Source organism: Gouania willdenowi, unplaced genomic scaffold, assembly GCF_900634775.1.
Source record: "Gouania willdenowi unplaced genomic scaffold, fGouWil2.1 scaffold_104_arrow_ctg1, whole genome shotgun sequence".
NCBI lineage: Eukaryota > Metazoa > Chordata > Actinopteri > Blenniiformes > Gobiesocidae > Gouania > Gouania willdenowi.
In genome coordinates this window covers 63,967-86,134 of record NW_021144852.1, presented here as the reverse complement: position 1 = coordinate 86,134, position 22,168 = coordinate 63,967, and the positions used below count along the sequence as shown (strand labels likewise).

The 22,168-nt window shown below is 37.3% G+C and overlaps 1 protein-coding gene across 6 annotated transcripts; it reads left to right on the top strand.

The window, feature by feature from the left end:
* The first annotated feature begins 15,383 nt into the window (after window positions 1-15,383).
* Window positions 15,384-21,836, top strand: LOC114458355 (uncharacterized). Of its 6 annotated transcripts, none has more exons than XR_003673024.1 (10): window positions 15,384-15,507; window positions 15,579-15,642; window positions 19,123-19,320; window positions 19,452-19,680; window positions 19,773-19,953; window positions 20,098-20,239; window positions 20,335-20,469; window positions 21,141-21,188; window positions 21,286-21,371; window positions 21,667-21,836. XR_003673024.1 is itself a non-coding variant. In XM_028440739.1 (7 exons), the coding sequence occupies exons 3-7, from the start codon at window positions 19,251-19,253 to the stop codon at window positions 20,413-20,415; spliced, it is 753 nt and encodes a 250-aa protein (XP_028296540.1). In that variant the 5' UTR covers window positions 15,384-15,507; window positions 15,579-15,642; window positions 19,123-19,250; the 3' UTR covers window positions 20,416-20,989. The 6 variants fall into 6 exon arrangements, 1 of the variants encoding a protein (XP_028296540.1); XR_003673022.1 differs by having other exon boundaries at window positions 19,773-20,003; XR_003673023.1 differs by having other exon boundaries at window positions 15,579-15,901; window positions 19,773-20,003.
* Window positions 21,837-22,168: the final 332 nt, after the last annotated feature.

Below are 22,168 nucleotides of genomic sequence, written 5' to 3'. Positions count from 1 at the left end.
TTCATGCTCTAATAGCATGAAATAATAGATATACTGTTGTGGTGCTAATGCATGAACATCTGTGAGACTGGGTTGATTTAAAGCTGCAGGTTGTTCTGGCTGCACCAGGCCACCAGCCGGTCTGTCTCCACCTGTAGGTGGACTCGTCTCCATCAGAGATGAGTCCATGATGGTCGTGTCGTCCACAAACTTCAGGAGTTTGACCACCTGGTGAGAGGAGGAGCAGATGTTGGTGAACAAGGAGAAGATCAGAGGAGAAAGACCACAGCTCTGAGGAGATCCAGTGCTGATGGTCCAGGAAGCAGAGATGGTTTTTCCCAGATTCACGTGCTGCTTCCTGTCAGACAGGAAGTCTGTGATCCACCTGCAGGTGGAGTAGTTATGATCATAAACAGACTATTTATTATTAATGTAGGTTTTGTTTCAGATTTATTTGAATAAAAAGTTATTTCCTCCATGTTGAGCTACTTTTTTCCTCCACCTGGTTTTACTGGATCCCAAGCTGATGATATTTGAACCAAAAACATCTGGACCAAACATGTAAATTTCAACTCACAGCATATGAAAAGTAATCCTTGGTTACACATATTTAAATATACATTTCCATACAATACATCTGAACCAAATATTTCCAGTATCTGAATCAAAGGGAAAATCAGATCCTTGTGATCAGGTGCAAATGAGGAAAATCATCAAAGAAAGAAGGATATTTTGTGTTGTTATGGTGACTGGCTTATTTCAGTTATATTTTATCAGAGAACAAAAGGTTTGAAATGTTTCCCTATCCTGACTCTCACAATGTGACGTTCAACTGCAGTGAAGGACCAGAGGAAAGTGGACATTGTGGGGACATGATAGCAGACATTACAGTCTGGACGACCTTCAGCGCTCTCTTCTCTGTGGTTGGATGTCCTGCTTGTGCTGCTGTTCTCTGGGAGTTGTTCAAAAGACACAAAAGAGGAAACTATGTCACCCCCAATGATGTCTTCATGCTCAACATCACCATCATGGACCTGCTCTTCTTGTTGTTCATCCCTCTTGGGTTGTTTAACTTCCTTTTCTGGCTTTTCCAGCCTGTCCAGATGTGGAGTGACTTTCTGTATGATTTAAACCTGACTGGACGACCTCTCCTCATGGCCTGCATGTGTTTTGACTCCTACCTGGCAGTGGTCCACCCAGTCTTTTATCACACCCACAGGAGTCCAACTGTTGGCATCCTCGTGGCTGCTGCATTGTGGGCCATCACTTTAGCTAAAGGAACCATTTCCACAGTCATAGATGAGCTGAACCACAGTCCCTGGGCCATGTTTATGTATGTCATAGCTCTCCCTGTCATCATCATCTGTAACTCCTCAGTACTGTGGACGCTGAGGAAGTCTGACAGTGGAAGGACGGGTCTCCACCCAATGAAGAAGAAGGCTCTGCAGATCATCACCAACAGCATGATAGTGACCGTCGTTGTTTACCTTCCTCCTGTGATGGTTGACATCGTTGGCAACATGAGAGGTTTCTGCTAAGGTAGGGGTTCTCATCTGGTCTCACCCTGGGACCCACATTTTACCATGGTCGTTCAATTGTGACCCAATTTTTTTTTTTTAGAATTCAACCACAAATTCATTTTTTCTCAATTAGCTGTTGAAAACAATCTTTTTTAAAACATAAATCTCTATATTTTCCTGTGTAACATGCATTTCACAGCATGAAATGCAAAATAAAATTTCTTTCAAAATAAAAGACAAGTCCAACATGAGAAATATTAAGCATTAATTTATTTTTGACCAGCTGTCCATGACCCACCCAGTATAGGTCTGCGACCCACTTTTGGGTCCCGACCCACCAGTTGAGAATCATTGTGCTAATGAATCTAACAGGAGATCAGACCAGTTCATAGAATATATGCTTTCTATTAGGGATGGGCTATATTATCAAATGTTATATTGGTTTTTCCACAGATATTGAAAAATTACTGTATGTGCTGTTGTTTGACAACATAATAAAAATGAAAATGAAAAATATATAAATAATATTAATTTTTCAAAACATAAAATAAATAAATAAACAAATAATTGAATAATTAATAGGAAAAAATATTCAAAAACAAACATGACTTTTTCCATTACTGAAGAAATTGGAAATTTAGTGTTGGACAATATCGGATATCAGCAAAAATCTAATATTGAACTTTCTATAGAGTAGCACATTTTATAATAAATACAATGTTATTTAACAGAACAATCCACTCCTGTCCTCATATGTGTCCTTTAGCCATAACATAACATTATTGTAAGAATGGCCTCATGGGTAGCCTTAAAAAGTAGTCCAAGGTTCCAAAAATGCAGTCAAGTGTATTTATTTACAGTGAAAAAAAGTGCATCAGTATTTCTGTTTTCACAACATTTCATATGAAAAGTGTGTGTTCACATTGTTATGTCTAAGGTGGGCCCATAATAGAAATATAAGGTTTCATTAGCCAGGACAGAAATGAAGCTGTTAATAGGGGTTGGTCAGTGACAATTCATATAAGCAAATAGTACGGTATAGTGGCTTCTTTGATGGAAATATTTGTATTGATTGATCATTTATTTTTTCCTTCAAAAGTCAGTTTTAGTCAAGTTATTGACATTTTCTTAGAAGTATTAATTTTAGATCAAAGCTCCACAAATGGCATTACACAGTGAAGGATCTGATAAAAGCACTTTGGTGTTTGGTTTGCTCACAGGTTCCAGTCAGTTTTGATTTCTGGTTATTGTTCACTGGTATTAAATGTTGGAAGAATTGTGTTACAATAAATATCATTTCAGACAATGTTGATATTTTTGTTTTCTTTCCACATTAATAAACACATTTGGATAATGTTCTTAAACAACTGATTATTTTCATTTTTCTTTATTGTACATTATATTAACTGTCATCAATGCCTTTAATTGTAAAACAATATATTTTCCCTTTGGTCTGTATTTCCATCGTAAGTTTGGTCCTAAATTTTCTTAAGGTGGTATTAAAAAGTCATAAATATATATTCTTATATTCTTCTTTCCTGTAGTCACCCTGTATTTATCATTATTATGCTTGTAACCTATGTGAATAGATGCTTGTAAAATAAAAATGTACACATTGGTTTTTTTTTACATTTAAACTTTTATTAAACATCAATTTCAGATGCACTCCTGGAAAACAAACATATTCATATTAATAATTCATATTTTTGAATATTAATTCTCATTTGTTCCTCTACAAAATGCATCTTGTAACTGTAGAGGATGATGACATCATTTGTCACACATACATAGCAGAGAACAGAGAGTGACAGTGAGGAGGTCATAAACTGATAAATATTTTCACCCTCATGGACCACATGGTCAGAATGCTCTGCCAGATGTGCTCCAGTGTTTAAGTCGTGTCGTTACTACAGTTCTTCAATCACTTTCTAGCATAGATGGCCACAGACAGAGCGATGCCACCAATGGCTACTGCAGTGGCACCAAGCAGCCACTTCCAGCTCAAACCCCATGCTGACTTGGCCTGATGTTTGTGGGTGCTGGACGGGTTCTCCAACATCTTCTCATCCATGGCCTGATGTTTGTGGGTGCTGGACGGGTTCTCCAACATCTTCTCATCCATGGCCTGATGTTTGTGGGTGCTGGACGGGTTCTCCAACATCTTCTCATCCATGGCCTGATGTTTGTGGGTGCTGGACGGGTTCTCCAACATCTTCTCATCCATGGCCTGATGTTTGTGGGTGCTGGACAGGTTCTCCAACATCTTCTCATCATTCTCACTGTACTTCTTCATCATCGTGGAGACCTCATCGCGGATCGTGTTGTTGAGTGGCTTCAGGTCTCTGCGCTGATCAAGAACATTGCCTTGCTCCCTCTTGCAGGTGGCCAGATCAATCTCAGTGGGGGGCAGCAGCTTCAGGTCTGGAGCATCAGTAGCTTCCTACTTCTTTGTTCTTTGATGTGGAGTTCTTCCCCGGCATATATCAACGGTTGTTCTAAACTCCTCAGTAGCCACGGTTACGTGATGTTTTTTTAATTCAGAATGAGTTATTCTGCATTAAATCATTCTGCTTCATGTTTACATGGTAATAGTAATTCCCGAACTGAGGTTTACATGGAAAACCGGTTTATTCAGCTTTATTTAATTCCACTTTAGGTCTGGGGGTTGGGAAGGCTGTGATTGGACAGGGAGCGAACATGTCGTATCACGTCTATTGGGAAAAACACACAACCAACACGTTATTGTCGGCTGTAACACAGAAGACCACACATGAGAAGTGTTTTCACCTTTATTTTGATTGTTGTTTTAAAGCAACAGCTCAACAGTAACACACTTTGGTCCACGGAGCAGAAGAGATAGAAACTAATCACCAGTAAATAAAGTCCAGTAAAACTCCGTAAAACAAAAACCAGGAATAAATAGTTGCTTCCTGGTAAAGATAGTAGCTCTAAAAATGGTTACAATGATAAACTTGGTGATATTACAGCCTGTGCAGCAGTATGGGGGGGACGCATGTCCGGGTCTTAGTATCACCCGTCTGATGAAACCTGTTCCGTTTGCTGATCTCCATGTGTGTGATAAGTCCATGTGTCCGTGTTAATGTCAGCATGTTTTTGCCTCCGTCCATTCCCTTTTTTCATTATATTCATGGCTAAAAATGCTCTTATTAAATAGTGTCAGTGTCATACCACAGAGAGAAGCTGTGACTGAGAACATCCTCTACATCAGAGGTCTCATTCTCACGGCCGCAGAACAATGTGAAAATGTAATGTTAGTGAAGCCGTATGTTTTATACTGTAATGTAATGACGTGACTCGAGCTGTTATCAAAGGTTTATCAGCCTTTAATGGAAGTCCTTAAAACATCATGTACCCCCTCATTCTCTGCTGACGCCCACCCTTCCTCAGCCTCCCAGCCAATCAACACGCAGAACACGTGTAAACAAAGACAGAGAAAGCTGCACGTCACGATGCTTCAAATGTCATGGGAAACCACAACACCTGTTAAACATTGAATAAACTACACGTGGAACATAACTCAGTAACATAGGACCTAGTCTGTTACAATATGAATGGCACTTTACAGCATTGTGCGTTGACGATGTCACCAAGGGAAGCACACCACCGATAGAGCCCCCCACCCAGCCAACTCGCACCCGCCGTCTCGCTTCCGAGGCTGGGGGCTCATAGGGGACCTACTCGCCTCAGTTATCGTCAACAAAACATCAGTGTTGGCTGGAACGTACAGCTGATTCCATGGGGTTATTATAGAAAATAAATGACTCTGTGGTTGTGTCCCATGGTTTGTATCGGCTATAATTGGCTAATGTCCCACTGTCCCGACGGATAGTAAACGCCCCACTGGCGATTGCTTTTTTTCCACTCTATCTCGGTACTATCTACCATCTACAAATGTCATGATGTTCATGTCATCACGAAATACATGAACATTGAGCACAAAAAGAAAGAGTGGTTCATTATCCACCTTGTTGTCGTCGGAAGAAAAAGCGTAAATGACGTTCTCCATGCGTCTGGTTGGCTAAACACGTGACTTTAACTGTATTGCTGGGAGAGCGACAGCAATTATCTGACGTCATGTCATGTTGGATTTTCTGCAGATACACTTTTTAAGTTTTTGGTTGAAATGTCATGACAGAAATGAAGATAATTAATTTAACGAAATAACCAAAGAATGACGGGCAGTGCTGACCCTAACCTCTCTGGTGCCCTAGGACAGATTTTATTTTGGCCCTCTTATATTTTTATACCACATAATTAACATTTACATTATTGTTATATTATTATTATCAGAATCATTTCTAACACTTACATAGTGGTCTTCACCATATCCACAAAGACGCTTTACATAAAGAGAAAACATGAGCAAAATTACTTTTTTGACATTTTATTTAATTGTGATAAAAGAGTTTCACATACACATATAAAAGAACACAAACTAAATATCTTAAATATCTTAGTAATTAATATTATTATAGTAAAGCATTGCACAAAAACAAGATACAGATTAAAGATAGATAGATAGTGGTGGGTTGGCTCATCAAATATTATTTTTAATTTAAATACTTGTGACTACAATGTTTTACTATATTTCATTATGTAAAACGATGCAAAACTTCCAGATTTATTATAATATTACTTAAATTGCAGTAATGAACACACATTAATGTACACAATTACAGTTCACAGAAGTATTGCACAAAGAAATTATTTATTAAAACACATTTTCCTGATATGTTACAGTGAGAAAAATACAGTTGGAGGATGTGGGAACCTCTCACTTGCACAGGTATAATAATGTTATTATTATCCTGCTGTGTGAGTGTGTGTGTCCCAGGCTTTGTGTTGGCAGCAGGTTGTGGGTTTGAGTCCAGCTCACAGCAAGGAGCACATCTGGTGACTCAGTTAAAATACACCAGAAATATCTATATAGAGGTACAGGTGATACTGTCTATGACATTTCACTATTGCTTTTTGCATCTTTTCCTTTGTGTGAGGGAGTGTAAAAATTGTCCCCTGCCTTTGTGCAGCTACACTGTTAGAAAAAGGGGTACGCTAAGGGTACATTTATGTTCTTCAAGATATAATTTCTAGTTATGTACCCTCGATGGGTCAAATTTGAGCCACAAGATACTGATATGTACCCTTTTTAGGCTTAAATGGTGCTAATATGTCCCCACTGATGAAAGGGCTTTAATTTGTACCCTTATTCTTTGACATAGGGGTACAATGCATATTATTTTACCATTGGATATACTGAAGCTGTTAAATGTTAGTGGGCCTATTTGTCTGACAAGGTTGACTTTTTACTGTACTGTATACAGTATACAGCTCAATTTATAATTACTTTCTGCACCCATCTGTGCTACATAAAATGTAATATTGGATGTCCAAACATTCTGAGTTGGAATATTTTATGACCCATTCAATTGTGTGCTTTTGGGCTAAAATAACAACATAAATACTTCAGTGCTGATCTGGTCTGACTCTCAAATGTGTCCTGCACGCCCCACAACACCCAATAATGCAGTCCACACAGGCGCAGCCGTGCGGTGTGCGCGCGCAGCCCCGACAAGGATTTGAATTTCACCGCCTAAATTTCCTTTCTTCCTCGCGCCGCAGCGGATACGCGCGCATTCCACTCTCAAACTTTTAAGATGGACTTTACCACGGAGGAACTTCTTCTGAAGCTAAAGGAGTCGGGTATTAATATTACGGAGGAAGAGGCACAAAAATTCAGAGGTAACAATTTATTTTACCAGTAGATGAAGTATTTTTTTTTTATCCAATATTGACAATGTGACCATGAAGGTTGCTTGTCAGCGTCAACTGGTTTGCTAATGCTACCTAGCTTGTGCCATAGCCTGCTTGGGACTGCTACTAGCGTTAAACAACTGAAATTCGTAGAGCAAGTGCTTTTTTTTTTTCAACGTTCCTGTATTAAGTCATGGGTGGGTACACGGGACACAGCGGCCGTTTTCCGAGTCTCGAAGGCCGCCGCTGTTTCTAAACCTCGGAGGGAGGCAAGCCCCGCTGTTCCCCGTTCTTCCAAACACCTTCGAAAGAGGAACTGTTCTTGAACTGGAGGAATGCTAACAACGTCTGGCAGGGAACAAGGCCAACACGAACAAAGATAGAGGACAACACTGACTACAGATGAGAATACACAAAAAAGGACGGTTCAGAAGAAATCAAGAATGTTTTGACCAGAGAGACATGTAAACCCATGTAAATTTGCGATGGTAAAACAGGGGACGGGACCCGGATAAGCAAACTGCTTCTCTTGTCTCCTTTTTCGGCATGTACAAAAAAGAAAAAAAAATGTAAAAAAAAAAAAAAAGTGAATGTAACCATGTCGGAAATAAACTGAATAAATAAATAAATAAATAAATAAAATACATCGGTACCGCGGTGTACCCGGGAAGGCACCCTGATTGCCAGGCTAACCACGGCTGTCTCCCAGACGTGGTGCCTACTAGTTAGCTAACTGTTTTAGCGATGAAAATGTGTTAAATTCCTCTTGTCTGTGTCACGGCCTGCTTTGCAGTGCTTTTATGAATAGATCAATGTTATATAATGTGTTGCCTTTTTATGTTCAAACTGTATCTACATTATCTTTCTCTCTCACGCTCTTTGTGTGAGCGAGAGAGACTTTTTCTTTATAGACCATGAAGTTGACGGTGAAACTTTGGAGTGTGGCCTGACAGACACAATGTTGTCTTCCCTCTTTGGCTCGTTTAAAAAACAAGCTAAATTTCTGAAGTTTATTCGAGAACACAAAATGATCACCCTAACTCTTGTGCCAGAGTGCGACCCACCCACTTGTCCTGCAGAAAGGTATGTCAAATAACATGTGTAGTTTTGATCTGAGATACTTGTACTGGTGTCTGAGCCAGGTTAGTTGGATTTTTTAACACACTGTTTAGATATATTTTTTACTGTTTTTTTATTTATTTTTTTTATAAAGATGCATAAACAAATCTTCTGTGTCTCTAGTAAGCAAAGGTACTTGAGGAGTCATCTGTATTCTGTATTGAGGACAGATGGCTGCTCAAGCTTACACGTTTAAATTCAGTAAGAGTGGTGAGTGAATGAATAGGTTGCGTTCACGTTATAGAATTCTATTTCAGTTGGAGGGCAGGTGCCAATACAACTCTATGGGAGAGAAACAGTTTTTGACAGAAATTTCCAAAAAGAAAATGTCCAAATGTTTTCTCTGATCATCATGTGATAGTGATCAGATTCACAAACCTGACATGGGAATTTTATGGCTGAAAGTCCTTTCTACTGGCCAACATCAAGCACATGTTTTTGAATATTGTCTCCACTTTTGGACGCCTTTGTGAGGAAATAATTAGACATATGTTCACATTTACTTAAAGATATGACTTTGAACTTTGTGACAGTTTTTGTTTCATGTAAATTGGCCCAGTAATTACAGAGATATTAGCAATGATTTACGACTATAAATCTGCATTTTGAGCATTACTAGGGTTACGGCCATGAAATTTTCAGTTGCCCTCCACCTCAATGAACGTGAACACTACCTATTGTCTGTACTGTTCTGAGAATCTTGTCAACTTTGTCAAGTGCAATACAATAATGAAATATATTTTATTGTGGTGTGTATAATTGTACAAATTTTACAATTTGTTAAAATTTAAATCATTTATTTTCCAGAGGTGCCACCAGTACCCTCCCTTCCTTACCTGGTGTCCACAATATGGAAATGAGGCTACCGTTACATTTCACATGTCCTCAATTCCCCAAAGACCTACAGGCCCTGCTGGACAAAAAGGAGCCATGCCATAAGATATCTAAATATAAACATAGGATTGTGCGTGTGCTCCATGAAGCCCTCCTAGAGTATACAATGTAAGCCATAACTGTTACTTGGTAAATTTCTTTTAAACGCATGGCAGTGTTTCTCAAATGGTGTTTTTCTGAGTTTGTTTTTTAAATTATTAAATAAAATGCAATGTATAATTATTGCATAAAGTTTTGTAGTTTTTGGTTAAGATCTGCTCTTAAGATCTAGCTTGATCTGGCCCATTCCAATCTGACAAAAAACTTGTTATGAGATGATTCTTGTGAAAAGTGAGAAGCACTGCAGAGTGGTCTATTTTTTATTTTTATTTTCTGTTTAAGACAACTTTTTTCTTTAGGTCTTTTTACTATTGATAGTTCATCAGTAAAATATTGTCATATTTTACAGGTATCCTACCAATGGTTCCCCATTGGTAGGATACCTACATTCAAGTAGTGAAAGCACTAGTATTAAAGTACCCTTTCCTAGCAGACATTGGGGGAAATGGTTATGTAAGTAGATCCAATAGACTATTGTGAACAAAATTTTCATGATGCTCAATTAAAGGGACTTGTAAATGGTATTGTATGTAAAATAGTGTTTGATTGCGATTTCTGATTTGTATTTCAGTTTGAATTGTAATTCCTAATCAGCTCATTTTAATCTTTTAGAGTACCTGGCATCAATCACTTAAACGCAAATTTAAATTGGAGCGTGCACCTCTTATTCATGAAGATGAAGTGAAAAAGTGTAAGGAGAAATTTGGACAAAAACGAACAAAACAGTTGGGTGAATGTGACAGAGTCTGCAAGCGAGCTCCATCTGAGGTGCTTAATTGTATATTTTTGAGTCAAAACTTATTCAAACCATTATTCAATGATATTGCAGTTGTTGTACAATGTAAAGAGGCAGGATAATGAAATGTGTTTTTGTTTTGTTTTTCTGTCTTTTTTCAAATTCTATTAGTCTCCATGTGTAAGCGGGGAAGATGCTTCATCCATAGAGCAACATGTCCGAGTCCTGCATGTGCAATATGAGAGGGTGAATCCAGATGTTTCCGTAGTTGAAGATCGCATGCGGCGTACATTTGCTTGGCGGAGGAAGGAGATTGTGGATGGGATGACAGTGGGGGATGTCCTCAAAAAGTATCCCTTCTTGAGATCTCCCAGAGAGGTAAGCTCTAACTCTGTATTATATATTCAATATTTTAGCTATTTTGCTCTAGGAGTGTCACGGTGTGAAAATTTAACCTCACGGTTATTTTGACCAAAATTATCACGGTTTTCTAGCGTGGCTATCACCAGACTAAATATTCCAAGTTATATTTAGTTTGGGAACCACCAATTCATTTTCTCGTAGGAGAGGTGTGGTTTACGATTGTCCATAGCTGTTTATTGGGCGCTACGATGTCTATATGCGTCTGCACGTAGCCATAGCCAATCGTATCAATTGTACCTGATGACGTATGATGTACCCGAGCTAAACTATTTAAAACACGGTCTAAAGCTGATCAAAAGATGGCGTTGCGTCGGCTGCTGTCATGTTGGATCCGTAAACAAACTGCAAGCTTCCGTATGTTGAATAGCGCGTCGTCATCTTGCCGTCCCTCCTCATTCTGTGATTGGTCCCCAAATCTGTGCGAAAATTTCAGCCAGGGTATCCATGCCGCAGTGCTGTTCAAAATGATTCGAGCACACACATGAGCATGGGTATTCCCAGGCTAACGGTTTTCAGTATTAATGCGGTAATTGTGTGTGTTGAATATGTTCAGAAAGCCTTGGTAGTCCTACACAAACTGAAATAGTTAAAAAAAAAAAAAAAGTGCAAAAGCTATTATATTTAAATATAAAGAAATTTATGACTATTTCAAATGAGTTTTTTTGGCCCTTGTTTTACTAGTAAATCAACAGGAACACCTGTGACCTCCGCATCATTCAGGGCTGATAAGTGATAAAGCTAAAAGTACAAAATATCATCAGTTTCTCACTAATTTTAATTGCACAATCATCAATTGACATAATGCAAAAATACCAAATATTATCAAATATATTTTGATTTGCAACAGATAACAGTCAAAAAGACGGCGTTTGGGAAGTCACGGTACTATTTTAGCCTTAGTATTGTTGACCCCTCCCACCACAAATCACTTACTGAACATAAAGCGCTGGGATTTTAAGCTACCAACCTTTCTGTTTAACCTACTCTTCCATCTGCACCGCTTTTGCCCCACACATTACACAGTATTGTTACGCTATATTGGCCACACTAAAATATTTTTTTGTTTTTTGTGTTTTTACTCTTTCTGCACAGATAAATGGCTTACTGATAAATATTCCCCTCTGCCTTTTCAGCTATGCATTGACGTAGACAGGATGCGTCCAACAGATGTCAATTTGTGTCAACGTTGGCGACAGAATTTCACCAAAATTGTTCCAAAAGTGATACAGTTGGCCCAAGGAAAAACTCCACTGGCCAAAGTGCATTCTGCTGCCAGAGAGGAAATTCTCGTGGAGGACATACAAGGTATTTCAGTGATGTATGAAGCAGTGATGTTATGTGTGGAGTGTTGGATTCTAATTGCAATATTTCTGACTAGTATTGTTAATTGGCTTGGACATTTCTTTTTGTCTAAGCAATATTCAATCCACTGCATTTTTTTAAACAAGTAAAGGAGCATTAAAGTGATAGTCTGTAATTCTAAATTAATTACAAATTTAATAGTACGAAATGTGTATGATTGACCATCTGTGCCTCAATTTTGAGACAAGCTTTCCTGTTACTGGAACAGAGGAGAGATGTTGTGGATCAATCAGGAGAGCAGGCGGAGGGAGTTTTACTTTCAGAATGTTTCTCTCATATCACTTTTTGAATGAAATACAGCATAAACCGCTAAACTAATTAAAGAATGATGTATTTCATACATCATAAGATAATTATGAAATAACGAATAGAATTGTAAATATTTAAACTACTGTTGGCAGGTTTCATACATAATGCTGTCACTCCACAATTTTGCAAGTTGAAATGCGTGATATTGCCAAAAGGATTTGGGCTCATCTCACCATCAGTTCACCTGTGTGAAGGGTCTGCACACGCCTATGAACATGATTTTAAAGAAACACCAGAGAACAGCATTTATCAAAATACTATGAACTAAAATCGAATTATTTTTCTCACAGATGTTGACTTCAGAGCAGCACTCATTTTGCTACCCTATCTCTTCAAAGAGAAATATAGTATATATAATATAATATAGTCATTATACTATGCCAGGTAATCCTTTTGCCTATTTGTTCATTGAATGTTTTTGCCTATTTTTTATTTATTTTTTCAGGAATGTGTTAAAACTTTTGCTTTACAGGCTCTAGTGATGACAATACAGAGCAATTATTTAACTTTGACAAACTAATATTTCACCATGAGAAATGCTATTTAAAGTTTGTCTTTTTTACTAATGTACAGTGCCGTGAAAACGTATTAGCCCCCTTCCTGAATTGGTATATATCTGTGTTTACTACACTTAAGTGTTTGTTTTCATCAAGCCAATTTTTATATCACATCAAAACAACCCCAGAAAAAACAAAATAAGATATTACAAGTCTGAATTGAATGGAACGGTTTATCCAAGTAATAATATTGCGACATTGCATGTCCGTATCGCATATATCGCATACGTTTTTTTCAATATAGAGGGGAGCAACAAAAAGGTTTATGATAATGGGGCAACATAGTAAAATGGTAGAAAACTCATTATTTTTAAAGTTCAACATTTGCTTTCTTCAATATGAGTGTGCCCTAGCACTACAACCTTTTTGTTGTCATGATTGCTGTGTTAAGTTATTTTTCTTTTACAGTCTGGGGCCTTCAGTTCAACCCCCTACCCAACTGTACAGCTGACTAACATGGACTGGAAGACGGTCTTCACAAGGAGAATCCCCGTGTCAGTCATGGTGGATGGAACAGATCTGTGCCAGGGATCAGGAGTTGAAGAAGGAATGATTGCAGTCTTTTGTGCGTACTATGTTTTTAATTTGGAATACCCTCCTTACCTGAAGAACACACTGATGTTTCTTCAGCACGTGGTACTGAACATTTCTGAGGTGGGTGAGAAGGCCCTTCCCATCACTGTGACTCGGATGATGAACCTGCTATACTAAACGCCTAAAATGCCACGGCCATATAAATGCACAAAGTGTAGCAGAGCTACATTCACCTTAAAGAAACTGATTCAGCATGTTGGTCTATTTCATGCTCATGAATCCAACTTTAGTGTAACTTGTGGAATAAATAATTGTAAGTCAACTTTTAAAGTATACGAGTCGTTTAGGTTTTTAGTCGTAATACAGCCAGGACACGTAATGGACTTTCAGCCTCTTGACATTTACAATATTGATGGTGTTTTGTACATAACATTAAGAAATGTTTAATTACTGTTAAAGTATGACTTTAATGTAGGAACACAAGGTTATCATTAAGTGCTTTTGATGGAATATGTCACCAAAAGGTTGTTAATATTATAGTTTTATTTCCTCATATTGTTGCCAGTTTTTTTAAAATGTCATTTTTTTATGAATTGGTGAATAAATGGCTAAAATTATTTTGTTTGTGGTTGGTACAAATATGTCCCCATAAAGGTACAATGTGTTTGTCACTGGGGTGGTACCCTAAAAAGTACAAATTTGTACCCTCTTCTAAAGGTACGTTTTTGTCCCGTATATTAAGGTCCATTATTGTCCCAAAGGGTACAAATCTGTTCTCATAGGGTACAAACTATATGGGTACTAAATTGTACCCACTTCAAAGGGTACAATGGGTGTACCCTTGAGGGTACCACCCCAGTGACGAGCCGTTGGACCCTTAAAGGTACAGTTTTGACACTTTATTTTTAACAGTGAACATCAACCAGGTTTGATGGACCATGGAAAGACTTGTTAACAGCAGAAAACCCTCATTTAGAATCTACACGATGACCTCAGATATCAGTCTTTAGAAATTATTATTAAGTTATCTGTGTTTACTTGTTCTTGTTCTACATCAACTGTTTTTAATATTTATTCTATATTTTTAAATTGTTCTTGTTCTACATCACCTGTTTTTAATATTTATTCTATATTTTTAAATTGTTCTTGTTCTACATCACCTGTTTTTAATATTTATTCTATATTTTTAAATTGTTGTCGTTCTGCCTCACCTTTGTTAATTTCAATAAATGTTCTTTAAAAAAAAATAGACTTGTACCAATTGTTATAATTATAGTGTCATTTTATGATGTTAATTGAAGGAGCAAAAGTAGTATCGGCTCCAAATATCGGCTCAAGAAATTCAGCAGTTTGTATTGGTCATCAGCTAAGGCATCGGCCCTAAAAAATCCATATCAGAATTTTCATTTCGGTGCATCCCATATATATATATATATATATATTATGTATATATAATAAAACACTGTTTTGTTTTTCTACATTGTGTTTCTTTAAATAACTACACTGAATGTACAGTACATATTTGTCACTGTGAGGATCCTAGTCTATTTTCTTTGTCTATGTTTTCTCCTCCCTGTGTGTTTTCCTTAGAACTGGCTCCACCCACCTTGTCTGCAATCAAGTCTGCAAAGCTGCTTCTCATCTCCAATCAAGCTACCTACACACTCCACAGTATAAGATCAGCTCATTCTACCACTTGATGTCAGATCATCAGTTTACCAACCGTCATCTTTAAACTTCAGCCCCTCCACCTCACATCTGGATCACATCTCACTCACTGAACATCAGGAACCTGCACCTTGGACCTCCTGCCAGCATCCTACAAACAACAACAATACATTCTTTTGTAAACCTTACCTAAGGCTGTTTGTGTAGCCCTGATAACTATATATGTGAATAATATTAATCTACATATTTATATAGGATTGACAGTGTAATTCATACTTATACAGAATTATATTTATTAAATATAATTAAACAAGTTGTGTAAAGTATTTAAGCTTTAAGTTCAGTTGGGTGGTTTTGAAGGGGTTCTCCGTTGCTAAAACTCATTTCTTTAAAGCGTGTGATGTCACTTCCTCCACTCCACGTTACTCTCGCGAGATTACGTTCAGCCAATCACGTAGCTCGGTCACCTATTGCAAACAGCTGTGTTTGTTCCCTGTCAGAGAGTGACGACACACACACGGAGCTGCTACAACAGGTTGGTTCTTTAACATCTACTTTAGGTTTTTAACAACTTTAGTACTCACTACAACCTTTGTACACCTTCAGACTTCACCACCTCAGGGATAGGAGACATTTAATCCTGCTGAGCTTGACGTTTGAAAAGGAATTGGTGAGTTTAAATGTTTGTTGCTCAGGAGCATGCTATGCTAACTGAATGCTAATGTAATGCCATTGAACTATGTTAGGTGGCTAATGTTGTATTAGATACATTATGTTGAGTGCTGTTACCCCAGTATAACTGTTAACACTATTTAAGTATTGATTTGTGTTGGTTGAGTGAGTGTGGTGGAGCCATTTCAGCAGCAGAGGGCGCTAGAGGAGTGTCTCTACCCTAATCAGCCATAAAAGGAGGCTGTAATGAGCGTCAGGTGTGGCACTGGAGAACAAACGCTTTTTATCATCTTTACAACATAAAACGCTTTGGTTACATTAGGCCTGGGTGATATGGACCAATATTCATATCTCATAGATTATATAAACTCCATTTATTTATATTTTTCAATATAGTTTTAGAAAAAAAAAACAATAGGTCAAAGGAGAAAAATACCACAAAGACCCTTTTATTAATCACTAGCAGCACAACATCAACATTTTGTTCCACTTGTGACTTTTTCCTTCATTAACCCTTGGGGCACCTTTACAAAAAAGTTCATCTTTGAGCTTGGGGACCAAAACGCTACACTGTAAAAAAAAAAATAAAAAATAAAATAAAAAACAATTTTTTACAGTAAAAAACTGGCAGCTGTGGTTGCCAGAGCATTACCGTAAACCGTTTTGTTAGAATAAGTGTTTATCCAGACTTTTTACATTTAGGAACTACCGGTCTTGTCAAAATATTACCATCATTAACACTGTTTCTACCTTTACGGTAAAGGAAGATTACTGTACAATTTACAGTAAGAGTTGATCACTCTAAGGCATACTGTAAAAATATTTATCAATTAAACATTTTCTCATATAATAAACTTATGCAGTAATTATTTTGTTACTGTGAAAGACAATTAAATTATAATATATGACTATGTATTACAATACAGGAAATAACTACTCCTGCTTTAAAATACATTTAGGGCACATTAAGGGTATATTTTTTAACAATGTTAAGAATACAAATCCATGAAATTTTCAATAAACATTTGCTCACAAACTGAAATTTAGTTTACTGAGTAATGTTTGTATGAAAAGACAATTTAAATAAAATAAATGTATTAAATTTCTTTCACTTTTCCATAGAACTTTGACTTTATTTTCAAGATCATTAATTGAACAATGAAGCTTTAATATGGTGTTTTCATCTCAGATTGATGGTTGTGAGTAATGTCAGGATCCAGAGAACAAATGAGGTCACTTCCTCTAAACGTCCATGGGCAGACAGTCATTTTTAAAAAGTCTTTCAGCTGGATCAGTGGGTGTAGTTGTTGTGTTCCTGTAGCTGTATGGCAGCAATAAGGCCTTTCTGTTGACTGGAAATGTTCCCCTGATGGACAGGATTTCAGGAATTAACATCTAGCAGTAAGAAAACAAAATGAACATGGTCAAAGTTTTATCAATCACATCTTGGGCAAAAATACATAAAAAAGGTTGTTTTATTACTCACATATCTTCTGGCTGAGTACAGAAACACACCTATCAGCCTGGATCAATGGGAGTTTCCAGAGTAGGATGAAGCAAAATGGAAAGAAGTGGAAAAATAGGAGAAAAACAAAGCTTTCAGAGGTTTTTCTTTTTTAAAGAACATTTTCTTAAAGAAACAATGAGGAAATACTGCCTGTGTCAGTACAGTAGCTTTTATTGTACCCTGTATGTTCAATGGTTGAATAAACTTCAGCTTTATTTAACACAAGCAAAGGTATTGTCTCTTAAAATTTGAATATTCATTCAAACCTGAAGGTAAATGTTCATATTTGAACTGAAATGAGACGTTCAGTTAAAATATTTTTTACTTGTTGTTCTACCTCACCTTTATTAATTTCAATAAATGTTCCTTTTTTTTTTAAATTGAGGCTTTTGTTGCATTTGTTATCATCATTGTGTAATTTTTATGATGTAAATTGAGGGAGCAAAAGTAGTATCAGCTCAAAACTGAAACACAGCAAAGCTCCGGTTTGTACACGGACCCAGAGAGAAGTGACATCACTACCGCTGATAATTCCCCAATCTTTCATTTCTGATCACATGCTAATGTGTTTGTTAGCCGCCAGACTGTGATTCAAATAGGTATTAATTAATAGGATTAGGTCTGAAAGCATGTTTATCACTGCACTCAGTGAGTTAGTGACGTACACACTTTGAAATACTGTATTTTTCAGAATATAAGGTGCACCGGATTATAAGGCGCACTATCAATGAATGGGTCTGACCGGGTCTATTTTCATACATAAGGCGCACTAGTTTATTATTATTATTAAGGCACATTAAGAGAAACAAAATAGTCAGATAAGTCAAACTTTATTCAACTCATTAACAATAATTCTCAACATTGTTCAGGTTTAACACATAAAATACAGAACAATACACTGACTTTTTCAGTTCAGTATGTTAAAGCACAGTACGGTACATATCACTCCATGAGGCTCCTGACTACAGTAGCCCTGAAGCACCAAAAATCCATCAAGCGGTGCAGCTTCATAGTTTACCAAAGTTGTACTAAAACATTTTGACACATTAATACATACATAAGGCTCACCTGATTATAAGGCGCACTGTCGATTTTTGAGAAAATTAAAGGATTTTAAGTGTGCCTTATAGTCTGAGAAATATGGTAGTTTTTTCTGCTTTCTGCACTAGTGTTTATTCTGAACAGTAAACATCTTTAATTTATCATCAACTGTGTGATTTGGATAACATTAAATAGACATTTCTTAACTTGTAAGGATTCTTTCAAACAAGATATCTATTCTTTTATTTAATAAACTTGATTTAAGTAAAAGGAACTCTGTGATTGGTTTAAACCTCATTACCTCAACAACCTGGAGGTTTGTTCCAGCTTTTTAAAGTGACTTATTTACACTGACTTTTTATTTACTACTACTACTTTGTTCAAGACAGCTTACACTAAGTTTGTGATATTTAATGTATCATACCTGTCAAGTATCCCGTTTTGGCCGGGAAACTCATGTATTTTATACCCCTTTCCCGCCACCTTCCCGTATTATTTTCCCAGTAAAAATCCCGTATTTTAATGTAATCATCATTAAAAGATAGATAAAAAACATTCGTCCGCCTCTCCAAACTGGACGCTATCACTAACCTCGCGAGAACTGCCGCCTCACGTGACCTAGGTTGCAGTTCACTTCTCGCGAGAGTAGATGCAACTTCCTACAGCGGGAACAAACCCGGAAAATGGATGGATGTGAAGAAGGCGCTCCGGCGAAAAAAACTAAAAAGTCATGTAAATACCTTGAGAGATGGGACAGTGACTTTACTTTTATAAAGAAGAGCAGGATGGGGTCCAATTACCGGTTCTGTATGATTTGCAACTGCGATTTTAGCATCGCCCACGGAGGAAGGAGCGACGTAAATCAACACGAAATATCCACTAAGCACAAGCGCCGGCTGGAGGCAAAGAAACATGCTCAGAGGATGTCAGCATTTGTGACAAGAAATCCCAAAGAGGAAGATGAGGTCAGTAATGCGGAGGTGAAAATGGCAATGCTGTGTGCTAAAAACAACGTTGCTTTCACCTTCTGTGACGACTTCAACAAGTGTGTAGCTTAGATGTTCCCAGGTTCTGCTATAGCACGAAAATACTCTGCTGGAAAAACCAAAACTACGCAACTCATCAAAGGTAAATTGAGTCAAATTAAGTATGAATGATTATGTCCTGCATGCATATTGTAGATTAATTTTTACCTAACATTATTAACTGGCTACGTGGGGTAGAAAATGGATGATATTAATTGGGCACTCACTCAACAGGTGCCATAGCAGCAGAACTGGATGACGAGTTGGCCAAAACATGTCGATCTCAGCCCTTTTCACTTTTGTGCGACGAATCGAACAACAGAAAAACAGAAAAAGAATTTGTCATCCTGGCTAGACTCTATGATGAGGCCACTATGCAGGTCACTACACGATTTATGGAGATGCCTACATGCAACGTGGGAAATGCTGAAAATCTGTATGAAAAGCTGAGTGAAGCATTGAGGTAAGGGAACTGCAGTTGTGTTGATGTGTGTTGTAGTTTGCATTTAATCATAACTTTATATTTTGTCTGAATGTTTTTCCTGCTTGCAATAGAAAAAGAGGCATCCCATGGGAGAACCTGACAGCCTTTAACTCTGATAATGCGAGTGTCATGAAAGGCAGACACAACTCAGTTCTCAGCAGACTGAAGATAAGCCAGCCCCACGTCCAGGACCTTGGCTGCATTTGTCACCTCGTACAGCTGGCCACTGGCTGTGGCATCACAGCAGCCCAGGTACCAGTCGAAGGCATCCTAGTGGAGATATACACCCACTTTGATAAAAGGTAAATGCATATAAATGAAATAGGCATGCAGTTGATATTCTTATAAACACAAATACATTTCCAACCTCCAAAAAAATTGTTTTCTATCTTTCAGTGCAAAACGCTGTGAAATATACAAAGACTTTGTAGATTTCACTGATTCAGACCACCTGAAGCTCCTCAGGTACTGCAGCACGAGATGGCTGAGTCTGATAACCTGCCTTCAGAGAGTGTTGAACCAGTGGGATGCACTACAGGTAAGGATGGTAACTCCAGCAGATGTATACACAGCTTACTATGCTATGTTTCTAATTTAACCATGAATTGCACTCTGTGTCCCGATGTACTATAGGCTACTTTAACAGTCATGAGGAGGTGGAGAGGAGTGCCAAAGTGCATGATCTGGCAAGACATCTGCGTGATCCAATCGTGAAGACCTACTTCCTTTTTCTGAGTGCTGCTCGCCTCAACATTACTCCAGGGACAGGTAGATGTTAGTCACTTCCCCATTGATAGAATTAAATATTGTAATGTATAGTTTAGATCTGCAATATTCAGTCAAACACTTGTTTTTTTTCCAGTGGAAAGGCTAGGTGCCTTGTTTCCTCAGTTGAGTTTGAGTGAAGATAGGCTGAGAGAGGAACTCATTGACTACCAGGTGACAGATGGCAAGCTGCTCCCCCAAGAAAACCAAATTGACAAATTCTGGGGACTGGTAGGGAAGGATGTGAGGTTCAGTGAGCTGCCAAGACTAATGAAGGCTTTACTATGCATTCCCCACAGCAATGCCAGTAGTGAAAGGGTGTTTAGTATGGTCAGGAAGATTGTTACTGAGAATAGGATGTCATTGGACAACAGCACTGTTTGTGCTTTACTGTCATGTAAAATAAACCATTTTGGCCCAGCCCACAAATACACTCCTTCCAAAAAAGTGTTGAAAGATGCAAAGTCAGCAACAAATCGGTATAACACATTATTAGTGAATGACAGAGAACTACATGAGTAAGCATGACAAAGTATAACAAAATATGTAATGTAAATAAAATGTAAATGTCTAGTTTAAAGACTAGCAAAGTGAAATTAACTGTTAATACACAATGTGTTGACTTGTATGTTAAATAAATAAAATCTGCTTTATATACTCTTGTTTTCATTTAGGCTGTATTATAACGTAGGAATATTCACAGCTTTTCAATGTCAACAAAGGTAGGTCGACCACATTTTTATAGTCATCTAATTGTGTTAACTAAGTGCTTGACAAGTGGGTACTTTAGATTTCTTGTCATCTGTCTTAAAATATAAGGGATACTGGAGCTTGGTTGGGCCGGTGGGTCGGTTCGTAGCGGACGCCAGAAAATTTCCCTTATTTTCAAATTCAAAACTTGACAGGTATGCCCCCCACACCACACATGACGTGGTCTCTATTCTCCCACACTGAAAAATACACTTTATTTCAGTAATATTAAGTTAAACTTAATGCCACTATCAAGTAAAATGTACTTAACTTGAAATTAATGAAGATATTAAGTCAATGTTGTTTGTTTTATATAATTTTGATGTTGTATTTACTCAAACAAATGAAGTAAAATTAATTAAGTTTTTCCATAAACAGAAATATCACCAACATGAAAATATGAAGTACATTTTATATTTGTAATATTTACTGTTTACCGGTTATTTTTAGGAGCCGGGGTCCAAAATAACACCTAACTGTGTCTGCCTGCATGGAGAAGGACATAGAGGAGGATCTGAAAGCTACCCAGAAAAACTACACACACACACACACAGTATATATTTGTAATATTTACTGTTATGAAAAATATATGTAGATTTGAATCTTTTTGACACTTAAAATGTAATCAATTGTATCAAGTTTTATTACTCATAATTATGTAAATGATGCTTATTTCATTTGATAAATATGACCAGATAATATAGATTTATCACAAATCACACAACTGGAAAACAGAAGAATAAACATTTATTTACTAAAGTTCACATCTGAACAGGTCCTGGTTTTAAAATATGTTTTGAACAAACAGTGTAACTTACTGTACATATATGTACATAATGGAAAATGAAGGCTATTCAAATATAACAGTACTTTTCTTCAATTATAAAACAGTGCTTTTCTTAAAACATCACAACACTTTTCAAACAACATAACAGCACTTTTCAAACATAAG

Bases quoted from the DNA above. Each gene is read 5' to 3' on its own strand.
- LOC114458355 (XM_028440739.1), top strand. From the start codon at position 19,251: ATGTTCCCAGGTTCTGCTATAGCACGAAAATACTCTGCTGGAAAAACC. The intron at 19,321-19,451 runs GTAAATTGAGTC...CTCACTCAACAG, and splicing joins AACTACGCAACTCATCAAAG to GTGCCATAGCAGCAGAACTG. The intron at 19,681-19,772 runs GTAAGGGAACTG...TGCTTGCAATAG, and splicing joins AAGCTGAGTGAAGCATTGAG to AAAAAGAGGCATCCCATGGG.